Genomic DNA, 13936 nt, shown 5'->3' with positions numbered 1-13936 from the left:
AATAAAATGCCACAATTGCTTTGATTGACCATTTCTCTCTCTCTCTCTCCCCCCCCTCTCTCTCTCTTCCCCCCCACACACTATACATACAGTGTATCCTGATACCATCTACGCAAATTAACTTTGGGTTTTCACTGCTCTGATGTCATGGTATTATTGGCTAAACCAGGGGTAGGCAAAGTCGGCTCTTCTATGACTTGTGGACTTCAACTCCCAGAATTCTTGAGCCCATCATGTCAGTTCAGGAATTCTGGGAGTTGAAGTTCATATGTCATAGAAGAGCCGACTTTGCCTACCCCTGGGCTAAACCACTTCGAAGATCAAATTAAATGTATTGGGAGATAAACAGATGCCTTTTGGCACCTAAATGCAAAACTACTGACATTCTAAAAAAAGATATCTAATGTGTCCCTCACATCCAGCTCTTTGGAAGTTATCCAATGTGACCCCAGCGTTTAAACAGGCAAATAGAGGAGATCGTTGGCGGATCAACTTAATGCCTATGATGGGTGAATTGGTAGAAATGATGATGAAAGAAAAAATAGCTAAGCCCACAGAGGAACAAACTGCATGGATTCTACAATCCTGTTTCACCAATTTTCTTCGCTTCGGGAGCATCAACAACCAGGTGGATTGAGGTGACAACCCTGGCCCCCAGCAATCACTACTACACATTATTCAGTAATGGAATAATTCAGATATGATGCAAACAAGTTTTGTTCTTTTCTCACATGATTATGACAAATCTTTAGGGTTTTTCTTCTTCTTCTTTGTAAACCATTTACTGACTACTGCTATTGTGAGCTGCCCAGAGTCTTCGGAGTGGGGCGGTATAGAAATCTAATAAATTATTATTATTATTATTACATGCACAATTCAATGCGCCATAATTAATAGAATGGTATAGAATAGTCCTGGCTCCTACCACCTGAATGAATTCCCAAGAAATATCCAGAACCTTACTGTTTTTTTCATGTCAGCAGTATAGTTCCTATACCTTATAATAATAATGCTGTTCCGTGGAAACTATACCTGCTACAAAAAAACTATATACATTTTTGAAATCAGAACAAAAAAAATGATTCAGAAAAGTACAAGGTTAACTGCGATGATTACAATATATATATATATATATATATATATATTTTGTTGACCTGTGTAACATAAATTATATCCTCCCTCCTACATACATATTCAGAGTCCTTTGGAAGTGGGCAGCATATAAGCTTAACTAATAAATAAATAAATGAATTCAATTCCTTACATTTGTAACATTAGTGATAATGCCATACACAGCTTCTTGAAGGCAGCCTGTTTGCACTGGTAGAATATCCATACATTCTGCGTTAAATCACAAAATGCCTAGTAGAGAAAGGGCTTCGGAACATAGTGTCATCCCCAAACCCCCAACACTTTACCCTTAGATTATCTACGGTTGACCTATCCAGATTCCTAAGAGGTCAGTAAGGGGCGAGTACAAGTGCACTAGAGTGCCTTCCGTCCCCTGTCTATTGCTCTCCTATATCTCCTATACCTATATCTCTTCTTCTATTCTTTTATTGATATGTTCTATTACTATACCTTCTCTTCTATTCTTTCTTAGATATATTTTACTATGAGTATCTCCTCTATCACCTTCATCGTGTATTTTACTATGTGTATATAGACATATACCCACTAAAACCCACATTGTGTATTGGACAAAATAAATAAATAAATAAATAAATAAATAATAATAATAATAATAATTTATAAATCAAAATTTCCTAATAAGAGATTCTCAATACTGTATCTTGTGGGTTCATTGGTGAGTGGCTATCCAAATTGTGTTTTGAATCATTGCCAGCCACAAAGTCTTCAGTATTTCAGAAGCTCCCCTCCTGATATCCTTTTGCAATATCAGACAAACTCCTGGTGTGAATGGGGCCAACTTGAAGAGGTAGTGGGTAGGAGGTGCATGTGTTTTGGTCTTTCGAACAAAATGGTGACTTTGGTAGAATAGAATAGAACAGAACAGAATAGAACATAGAATAGGACATAGAATAGAATAGAATGGAATATAACAGAACATAGAATAGATAGAATAGAATAGATTCATTGATTGATTTGATTTGTATGCCGCCCCTCACCATGGACACCATGGACTCCAGGGACTTGTGGACTTATTGGCCAAGTGTGACTGCACACACAAGGAATTTGTCTTTGGTGCATAGGCTCTCAGTATACATATAAGAAAAAGATACATTTGTCAAGAATCATGAGGTTTGGTTTAAACAATGGTTTAAGGAACCAATTTTATCCTTTATCTCTTGACATTAGTGTGCCACTATTTTCTGAATATGGATAGGAGGTTTTAAACAAAGACTTTGAATATGCTGCGTCACATGCAAAGTCATGGAATCAATCATAAACCAATCCATTACCCTCCACCTAGAAACTAACAACCTACTTTCAAACAAGCAATTCGGTTTCAGGAAAAATTTATAATAATAATTTAATAATAATTTATTGGATTTGTATGCCGCCCCTCTCCGTAGACTCGGGGCGGCTATCAACAATGATAAAAACAGCAATCTACAACTACTACACTGCAAAAACATATGGACCTCAAAACTTGACCAGGGCAAAACAATAGATGCAATTTATATAGACTTCTGTTAAGCCTTCGACTCAGTGGTTCATGATAAAGTACTGTACTTCTGAAACTGAAATCCTATGGCATCTCTGGATAACTGCATTCCTGCCCAACAGACAAGTGGTCAAAATAGGGAGCGCCCTAGCTAATCCCATTCCTGTTAACAGACGTGTACCCCAGGGACCAACACTCTTTATACTCTATACAAATGACCTTTGCAATCATACAAATGACTGTGTTCTCTTTGCCGATGATGTAAAACTCTTCAACACTACCGACAACACTGCTACCCTCCAAAAAGCCCTTGACTCTGTGTCAGAATCATCTGCTACAACATCCTTCCTATCAACGATTACTTCAGCTTCAACCACAATGCACGAGCATTACAACAGATACAAACTCAAACTGAACCGCCCCAAACCTGACTGTAGAAAATACGACTTAAGCAACAGAGTGGTTAATGCTTGGAACTCACTATCTGACTCTCTGGTTTTCTTCAACAACCCCCCCCCCAAACCCTTAGACCAGGGGTCCCCAAACTAGGCAACTTTAAGACTTGTGGACTTCAATTCCCAGAATTCTCCAGCCAGCTATGCTGGGAGTTGAAGTCCATAAGTCTTAAAATTGTCAAGTTTGGAGACCTCTGCCTTAGACTGTCCACTGTTGACCTTACCCGATTCCTAAGAGGTCAGTAAGGGGCGTGTATAAGCACACCAGCGTGCTTCCCGTCCCGGTCCAATAGTTCCCTCTTATCAGTACAGTACTCAGCTTATGTATATAAACAATGTTATATCTATGTATATGACAAATACGTACTTGACAAATAAAATAAATGAAATAAAATAAATAAATTAGTAATAATCGGGCTTCCTGAAAAGATCATATTACAATTTAAATTTGGACTCATTCTATCCCATAATCCCCTATAAAACGATTTTTAAAATCCATTACATTCCACACAGGTAGACTGTTATCATTTGGATCTATTAATCCTTCTTTTTTTCCATTTGTTTCCCAGACATCCAATATAATCAATCATTTTTCCATCCATCCATCCATCCACCCACCCACCCACCCACCCACCCACCCACCCACCCACCCACTTTAGTTTAGTTTCCAAATTGCCATTTTTATGATGAATGCTATGTTGACCCTTACCCTAGCTTCGGTCAATTGAAGCCTTCATATTATGTGTTTATTTTCAAGGACAGGAACTATCCTTTTTTTCCTCCCAACTATGCGCAAGCCTTTTTCAGTTGATGACCAAGATGCAAACATTTTATATAGCAACACTGAGAGCCCCCCCACAGTCTGAAAAGTCTCATTTGCTTGCAACAGATCCTGCCCCATCTACTCAATCATTTCCCCACATACAGCGGTACTTCTACCTAAGAACTCCTCTACTTACGAACTTTTCTACATAAGAACTGGGTGTTCAAGATTTTTTTTGCCTCTTCTCAAGAACCATTTTCCACTTACAAACCCGAGCCTCCGAAACTGTAACCGGAAAAGGCAGGGAGAAGCCTCCGTGGGGCCTCTCTAGGAACCTCCTGGGAAGGAAACAGGTCCGGAAAAGGCAGGGAGAAGCCTCCGTGGGGCCTCTCTAGGAATCTCCTGGGAAGGAAACAGGTCCGGAAAAGGCAGGGAGACGCCTCCGTGGGGCCTCTCTAGGAATCTCCTGGGAGGAAACAGGGCCGGAAAAGGCAGAGAGAAGCCTCCATGGAGCCTCTCTAGAATCTCCTGGGAGGAAACATGGCCTCCACCCTCCCTGTGGTTTCCCCAATCGCATACATTATTTGCTTTTACATTGATTCCTAAGGGAAAAATTTCTTCTTCTTACAAACTTTTCTACTTAAGAACCTGGTCACGGAACGAATTAAGTTCGTAAGTATAGGTACCACTGTATTTGGTTTTACATCATTTATCCTTCCCTTTCGGGTCCTATGGTTTGGATGTCTTCTGCAGCCCTCCAACCCAACGCAACTTCCCCCCCTTTGCCCTCCCTCAACCCACTCACATGCAAACAATCAAGCAAGCAAGCTGAGCAAAAGATTTCAGAAGGAAAATATTAAACAATTACTTTGGGTTTTGGTTGGAAACAGAGACTAACAAACATGAGGTTTTAAAAGAGCAGCCAGTTCCAGGTAGCAAATTCTGGTAAGAAAGAAGGACAAGAGAGACAAACAGACAAAGGAGTCAAAATGACCACAAGAAAGGAAGACCAGGAGGTGGGGAATCTTCACGGGGAGGATGGGCAAGAAAACAAAATAGATGAAGCAGACTAAGAATTAAATGTAGAATCCTTACTTCAGTGTGACTGGGAAGCTTCACCCTAGTCTGTGGAAAAAACAGCACTATTTGTATGATTGCAGCATCTAGAAAACCCATGATAGCAGTACAACACCTTCCCTTCCCCACAACCATGTTGACACCAAATGTCATCTTCTCAATGACTATGATGGGTGGGACAATATTGATACACGTGGACAATATCAGATCTGAAGGAAAGCTTTTTTATAGTAAATTTCACGACCAGTTTATGGAAGATTGATCTGCATTGCTATTTTAAATGGGTTGAGCAGAAAATCGAGAAAAATTAAACCAGAGTTGTGATACTTTTCATTACCTATCTGCCAAAACGACTCTTCTGTTTGACTTTACACTTATAAAGTTTAGATCTGATTTCCACCAGATTAATTATTATGAATTCATGGGGCTATTTTTGAAATTCCTCTCCTTGAAGGTTTTCGTTTTCTTCATTCATAGATCATTGATAGTCCATTGTTCTAAATTTTAAAAATTTCCATCTCTGTAGAAGTCTTCTATTAATCTCCTCATTTTCTGCTAAACTTCTCTTTTTGGATATCTAACCCAGATCAGTCAGAATTTAGATTGTATATACTGCTCAAAAAAAATAAAGGGCACACTCAAATAACACATTCTAGATCTGAATGAATGAAACCCCTCGTCATACAAACTTTTCGAGATACAAACCCAGGGTTTAAGATTTTTTTGCCTCTTCTTCCAAACTATTTTCAACTTATAAACCCAAGCAGCCACCACTGGGATGCCCCGCCTCCGGACTTCTGTTGCCAGCGAAGCACCCGTTTTTGCGCTGCTGGGATTCCTGAGGCTCCCCTCCATGGGAAACAGCACCTCTGGACTTCCGTGCTTTTGCGATGCTGCAGGGGAATCCCAGCAGCGCAAAAATGGGCGCTTCGCTGGCAACGGAAGTTTGGAGGTGGGGTTTCCCAGCGAGGGGAGCCTCAGCGAAATTGCAGCATCACAAAAACACGGAAGTCCGGAGGTGGGTTTTCGAGGTGTGTTTTTGCGATGTTGCAATTTCGCTGAGGCTCCCCTTGCTGGAAACCCCACCTCCGGACTTCCGTTGCCAGCAAAGCACCAGTTTTTGCACTGCTGGGATTTCTCTGCTGGGATTCCCCTGCACCATCACAAAAACACGGAAGTCCGGAGGTGGGGTTTCCCATGGAGGGGAGCCTCAGGAGAATCCCAGCAGCGCAAAAACGGGCACTTCGGCTGGCAAAAGGGGTGAGTTTTGGGCTTGCACGCATTAATCCTTTTCCATTGATTCCTATGTGAAACATTGTTTTGTCTTACAAACCTTTCACCTTAAAAAACCTCGTCCCAGAACCAATTAAGTTCATAAGACGAGGTATCACTGTACTTTGTTCTGTACAAAGTTGAATGTGCTGACAACATGTGAAATTGATTGTCAATCAGTGTTGCTTCCTAGGTGGACAGTTTGATTTCACAGAAGTTTGATTTACTTAGAGTTATATTGTGTAGTTTAAGTGTTCCCTTTTTTTTTGAGCAGTATATGATGAAAACTAATTCAGTTTTTGGAATATAGGCAGGCTTAAGACTCATGTACCAACTTCATACATAACATGCTTAAATCTCTGCCATAGGAAATCATCTAATTCAGGGCCAAATTATGACAAAGCCAAAATGGATTTAAATCCGCAGAGATTTAAATAAGTGACAATCAATATGAAGCAAATGACGTCTTCAATAAACACCATTCATCCGATCTTTGTTTTCTGAGTCAAAATCAGAACAGCAAATATATGGATCTTATTCACACCACAACTCTCTGCTTTGAACATCTGGCTGTAAGGAAGGGGACCTCTTGCCCCTTAATTCCCCTGAGGCAAGAATGGTGGAGCTTGATAGAGCTGTGCATGCTTCAGCAATGATGGACCATTGATTCAGGCACAGCATATCGTATTTTTCAGAACATAAGACGCACCTTTTCCCTCTCTAAAAGAGGGTGGAAATGTCGGTGTGTCTTAAACACTGTGCACAGCCATTTTTGGCCTCCCAAAGCCCCGCCCTCACATCCCATTTTTGTGAAAAATGCCCCACCCCCTTTTTGCAAAACTTTGATGTGCAGAGGGTTTGGGAGGCCTGTAGAGTGTTCCTGGGGGTTGGGGAAAGGCAAAAACACCCACATTTTTGTAGGAAAATAGGCCTTTTTTTCAAAAACGGGGGCATTTTTGCCTTCCCCAGCTCCCAGGAACACTTTGCAGGCCTCCCAAAACCTCTGTGGGCTTCGTTTTTCACCTATTTTGCAAAAAAACAGGGTGCGCTGAGGGTTTGGGAGGCCTGCAGAGTGCTCCTAGGGGCTGGAGGAAGGCAAAAAGATCCACATTTTTATAGGAAAATGGGCCTTTTTTTGCAAAAATGGGGGCATTTTTGCCTTCCCCAGCCCCCAGGAGCACTTTGCAGTCCTCCCAAACCCTCTGCGGGATTCATTTTGCACCTATTTTGTGAAAAACAGAATGCACAAAGAGTTTGGGAGGCCTGCAGAGTGCTCCTGGGTGGCTGGGGAAGGCAAAAATGCCCCAAAAATGGGATACATAGGGGATTTGGCAGTCTTGCAGAGTCCATTTACACAATGGTGATTAAAAAACCCATTAAAAAATCCAACAAAATTAAAAATACCATCAGAAGTTTGAATTTTGGGAATGAATCTATTGGGAATCCCCCCCATCCAATAGTGGGTTCTAAAACCCTTTACTACTGGTTTGCATGTGCATTTGCGCATGCGCGCACTGCTTCTGCACATGCACAGAAGCGTCCTGGGCATGTGGGCAGAGCCTTCCACTGCCAGCGCTACTGGTTCTTAGAACCAGGCCGAACTGGGATCAATCCACCTATCTACCTACCTACCTATATCTATCTACCTACCTACCTATCTTATCTATCTATCTATCTATCTATCTATCTATCTATCTATCTATCTATCTATCTATCTCTCTCTCTCTCTCTCTCTATCATCTTTGTTATTACATTATTTCTACATTTTTCAATGTACAGTATGTGGTAATTACTCTTTCTTTCCTTCCTTCCTTCCTTCCTTCCTTCCTTCCTTCCTTCCTTCCTTCCTTCTTTCTTTCTCTCTCTCTCTCAACCTTGGCAATTTTAAGATGTGTGATCTTCAACTCTCAGGCATAGTTGGCTGGGGAATTCTGGGAGTTTAAGTTCACTCATTTTAAAATTACTAAAGGTAATTTTATTACTAAAGGTAACAGTTTATCTATGATATTTAGTACATTTCGTTGGGAGCAAGACCTACTGAACTCAACCAGGAGTATTTCTCAGCAGAACCAAGATTTCATTGCATATCCTCTGTGGACAGTGGACGTACAGCATTCTGCCATATGTATTCACTTTCTATACTTTCCAACACGGGATGATCTAGAGTGATGTGGAAAAATTGTCCACTCACAAATTTCCAGAGGCCTATCTTTTGTTCCATGGACTGCACTGGTTAAAATGGATTGGTGGGTGGGTGGAATACAAGACAATTTGAACTGATCTCTTTACTAGAAATGTAATGCTCTCTACATGGGGCTACCTTTGAAGAGTGTTCTGAAACTTCAGATTGTGCAGAATGCAGCTGCGAGAGCAGTCATGGGCTTTCCCAAATATGCCCATGTTATTCCAACACTCCGCAGTCTGCATTGGTTGCCGATCAGTTTCCGGTCACAATTCAAAGTGTTGGTCATCACCTATAAAGCACTTCATGGCACCGGACCAGGGTATCTACGAGACCGCCTTCTGCCGCATGAATCCCAGCGACCGGTTAGGTCTCAGAGTGGGTCTTCTTCGGGTCCCGTCGACTAAACAATGTCGTCTGGTGGGACCCAGGGGAAGAGCCTTCTCTGTGGCGGCTCCGACCCTCTGGAATCAGCTCCCTCCAGAGATTAGAACTTCCCCCACCCTCCTTGCCTTTCGTAAACTCCTTAAAACCCACCTCTGTCGTCAAGCGTGGGGGAACTGAGACATCTCCCCCTGCTATGTAGTTTTTGTGCATGATATGACTGTATGTATGTTTTTATATATTGGGGTTTCTTGCTTTTTAGACTTTTAAATGTACTATTGTTATTTTAGATTCTAACTATTAGATTTGTCATTATATATTGTTTTTATCACTGTTGTGAGCCGCCCCGAGTCTACGGAGAGGGGTGGAGCACAAATCTAATAAATAATAATAATAATGTATGGAGGTAAACATCTTGCATAATAGTGGCATCTCCAAGTTAGCTGCTACCTCCATCCCTGCTATCACTCCTCTATCAAATTAAGAGCATTAAAACCTTGAGATAATAATATTGGAGTTCTACCTCCCTTAAACTACTAACTGTAATGGAGATTGGCATTACAATTATATGTAACACATCTCACATTATGCAACCTGTTGCTGCACAGTATGGATGCAGATACAGGTCTTGTAGAACAGAGGTCTCCAATAGTGATGGGCGAACTGAACCCACACAATTCGGGTCCGTACTGAATTTTGCGGTGTTCGGTATGCCGAACACGAACACAAAATTTTTCCAAAGTTTGGGCAAAGTTCAGGGTCGTGTTCGGCGTTCGGAGCTTTGACGTCACCGGCAAGTTGCTAACGACACCAAGGTGATCACTTCCTGGATTCCATGGAATCCAGGAAGTGATCACCTTGGCGTCCTTAGCAACCTGCCAGTGACGTCAAAGCTCCGCCCCCGGAATCTCTTCATGGGAGGGATTCCCCAGCTCCTTCAAAGGGAGGTCTTCATGTAAAAATAAACATGTTTATTTTTACGTGAAAGGACCGCCCTTTGCTTGCAGCACCGCTGTGGTGTCCTTTTTCATAAAAATAACAATGTTTATTTTTACGTGAAGACCTCCCTTTGAAGGAGCTGGGGAATCCCTCCCATGAAGAGATTCCGGGGGCGGAGCTTTGATGTCACCGGCAGGTTTCTAAGGACGCCAAGGTGATCACTTCCTGGATTCCAATCCAGGAAATGATCACCTTGGCGTCCTTAGCAACCTGCTGGTGACGTCAAAGCTCCACCCCCGGAATCTCTTCATGGGAGGGATTCCCCGTTCGGGTTTGAGTTCGAGTTCGGTTCAGGTTCGGCCGAATTTTGCGTAAAATTCGGCCGAACTTGCCGAACCCGAACACCGTTGGGTTCGCCCATCACTAGTCTCCAACCCTGGCGACTTTAAGACTGGAGGACTTCAATTCCCAGAATTCCTCAGTCAGCTTTGCTGGCTGGAGAATTCTGGGAGTTGAAGTTCAAGAAGACAATACTGCCAAACTAAACAGCCCCTCCCAAGGCAACCAAAGACACACAACAGTATATACCCAGTATATATCTTAACAACATAAACTAAGAAACACAATGATCAACCCTTATTGATGTCAAAGCCGCAACTGACTCCTTGAACATTTCAGCTGGGCTGGGTGAGTCTGTGATGGAAGTCAGTTGGGTCTTTTGCTACAGACAGACAAAAGAGTGAGAATGGCTCATTACCTTCTCAGTCCCCTTGCCATGCTTTCTTAAGAGGGTTCCCTGTAGAAACAATACCACAAATCGATCAATATGGAAAGAGAGGAAAAAACATGTCCAGATAGAGACATCACAATGAAAAAGGAATCGGGGGAGGCAGGAGAGACATTCAAGCTCCATTACCCTGAGATTATCTCTAGAGAACAGCATCACCAGAAGATGTAGGCTAAATCTGCATTTTGCCCCCAAAGAATCACTTCTTCTCATTTGGATAGATTGGTCAGAAATAGGTATAGGTCACAAGAATTGACTGATGGCACTCAACCCTAAAGAAAACATTCTTGCCTTCTCCGGGTCCCGTTAACTAAACAATGTCGTTTGGCGGGCCCCAGGGGAAGAGCCTTCTCTGTGGCGGCCCCGACTCTCTGGAACCAGCTCCCTCCGGAGATTAGAACTGCCCCCACCCTCCTTGCCTTTCGTAAACTCCTTAAAACCCACCTTTGTCGTCAGGCATGGGGGAACTGAGATATCTCCCCCGGGCCTATACAATTTATGTATGATATGTTTGTACGTATGTCTGCTTAATAATGAGATTTTTAAAATATTTTAAAATTTTAAATTATTAGATTTGTTATGGACTGTTTTGTTGTGTTGTGAGCCGCCCCGAGTCTACGGAGAGGGATGGCATACAAATCTAATAAATAAATAAATAAATAAATTGCTGGACTACTGCTGGACACAAATCTGCTTTGGAAGATTGCCCATAAATTGTGGTTAGTTTGAAATACGGGAGTTTTCTTAATGATGAATGGGAATTGTAGGAGTCATGTAAATGCCACTGTGGTCAACCATGCAGTGTGGTCAACAGAATTCTAGTTGAACTATTGGTTTTGATCTATAAATCCCTTGGCCCCTGGATATCTACACATAGAGTCAACCCATCTGCTTTATATTTTATAGCTTTTAAGTGTTTGGAAGCAGGGGACAAAAGTATTGTTTCTTTTTATGACACCTTGAAGACATGTAAGCACCTGATTTTCCAAAACCTAGTGAAAAATGAGCTGTACGAAAGAAAATGTGAGCAATGGTAGATTTGTGCCCTTGGATATTCTAATACTGTCGTGCTCGTGTGTAATATTGGGTTTGGATTTTATATTGCTTTTATTATTTTGTTATGTTACCATATCAACATTAACTAACTGGATCCCTCTTTCTGTTTTTCTTCCAAATTCTACAACTGGCAGAATTATCAAAATTCTGCCCCATCACCCTATAGCCATGTATACTAGTTCTGTCATGCCTTTACTAGTTCTGTTCACCTAATATGCTTATAATGGCAACCTAGTGGACATCTTCAAATGTGTTAAGCTTGGTTAGTTTAAAATTTGGTTTGGAATTGGTGTGTATCTGGATTAGTGCATTGTGTACAAGCCTGGTCTTCTTGATAGTTCATCTATTGTATGGACTTATGAACTTCTGGCTTCTTGGTGCTACTATATTTGAATGTTCACTGCTGCTCCTATCACAATCAGTTGTGTTCCTAAGCTAATTGCTACCACTTTGCAAACCCACAAATCCAGTAGGGGTGGAGGAGTAAACTGGCATTCAGCATTTATTTCCAATAAGCAGATGGATCAAAGGAGCTGGAACTTTGTAAGAGATACAAGGCTATGAGAAAGGATTCAAACAACAATCAGATGAATAAAAACCCGGCATCCATACTGCACAAAGTATTAGATTAGATTTAGATTAGATTAGATTTATTGGATTTATACTGCACAAAGTATTAGGTCTTTTGTGTTTCAGATGTTTGGTTAGCGTTAGTGTATGCATGTATTGATTTAGTGTTTTGTGTGATCCTGTAAAATGGGTTATTTTAAAAATTGTGTTAAGCATTTGGTGTGAACATAACTTTTGTGTGTATACTTTCTCACTCCTTCCATCAGAATTTCAGATAAAGCACAGAGATTTAACAGGATTTGGAAACTTTTGTTAGAAATGTTGCAGTGTTCTGTTAGTACAAGGTACATGGTTGTTAGGGTTTGCCATCGTAAACTACCTATTGTAGTCTCTTGTACTGTCACTTTAAATATTTTGGGCTGGTTCACCATAAGAGGGCGCCAGTACTCCTTCCCTCAATGATGCTTTAACCCTCATTAGTTTTTGCTTTGCCTTGAGGGGGGAGTGTGTTTGCTTAGTGCTTATTATATTGTATGGCTTAGTGCTTGTTATGGATTGTTTCTGTTTTGTATATATGTAAATAGTACTTATTAAGCATAATTAAGTCTGTGTCTTTTTTTCCTTTGGCTTTACCACACATCCACTCTCTGTTAAAATTCTCTGCTCAGTGTATGTGAAAGGTCTCATAGCCTAGCTATACCGAGACATACCAACATGTTCCTACAGTGGTTCTCAACTTGGGGGGTCGGGACCCCTTTGGGGGGTCGAACGACCGTTTCACAGGGGTTTCCTAAGACCATTGGAAAAGACAAATTTCCCACGGAGTTAGGAACTAAAGCTTCTATTCTGGCACCTTGGAACATATTTTTACAATCCAACCAATTAGGCATTTACAGTCGAGGTGTCCCTCTTCACCTTTCCTGCCAATCAGCTTAAAGCTCTGTTGGGAGAATTGGTGCTAGACGTATGGTTGGGGGCCACCACAACATGAAGAACTGTGTTAAGGGGTTGCAGTATTAGAAAGGTTGAGAACCACTGTAGCAGGACAGATCTGTAGAAATCTATCATCGAAGGGTATGTCTCGGTATTTCCTTAGATACAACTGAATTAAAACAGTTCCTATTTCATTGGATGTCCTCTTGATATATTTAGCAGTAAACTATTTTAATACTTGTTAACTTGTATATGTGGTGGTGGGATTTATAATCCAATATACCTGTAGAGCACCTGGATAGAGAAAGTTGAATTTACAGTATTAGAGATAAGAATGGGAGGGGAACCTTAAATGCTTGGTGTAGGATCTGTTAAAGCAAATTAGAAGGTCAGGGCACTAAGAAGGGACAATCCTTTTGTCGATCCCTATGGGAAATATACTGAAATGATACTTTCTCCAAAGAAGGACAGGATTAAACCACGAATTCTAACCAGTTAGTGTAAAAACCTGTGTGGATATATGACTTCTTGACCAGAAAGCCCTGGTAATATGAGTGGAACCATGTACTAAAATGTGTACCGACATATGTGTTTGGAGGCATATATTTGATGACAGTGTGTGCATTTTGTTGGTATGTCCCCTCTGCCTGTGTGCCTTGGAAAAACGTAAAACAGACTTACCTAACTTAATGTCTACTAGACCAGAGGCCTCCAACCTTAGTAAATTTAAGACTTATGCACTTCAACTCCCAAGAATTCTGGGAATGGAAGTCTCCAAGTCTTACAGTTGCCAAGGTTGGAGACCCCTGTACTTGATGGATACCATTTAGAGATGGGCACCATATTGTGGGGGAATGCTCGGAACTGCACAGCCACCAACTCCGGAGGA

The 13936-nt window shown here is 41.4% G+C and overlaps 1 protein-coding gene across 1 annotated transcript in view; it reads right to left on the bottom strand.

Moving 5' to 3' along the window:
- Positions 1-13936, bottom strand: part of UNC13A (unc-13 homolog A) — a 251953-nt gene that overhangs the window by 18062 nt on the left and 219955 nt on the right. Inside the window, exons 39-40 of the mRNA XM_070736771.1 lie at positions 10459-10497; positions 4943-4972 (exon numbers count right to left, since the gene is read on the bottom strand). Of these exons, the coding sequence (XP_070592872.1) occupies positions 4943-4972; positions 10459-10497 (69 nt within the window). The remainder of the gene's footprint in view (positions 1-4942; positions 4973-10458; positions 10498-13936) is intronic.

This window comes from Erythrolamprus reginae, chromosome 1, assembly GCF_031021105.1.
Source record: "Erythrolamprus reginae isolate rEryReg1 chromosome 1, rEryReg1.hap1, whole genome shotgun sequence".
In the NCBI taxonomy this organism is placed as follows: domain Eukaryota; kingdom Metazoa; phylum Chordata; class Lepidosauria; order Squamata; family Dipsadidae; genus Erythrolamprus; species Erythrolamprus reginae.
The sequence above is the reverse complement of the archived record's forward strand: the minus strand, read 5'-3'. Positions and strand labels throughout refer to the sequence as shown.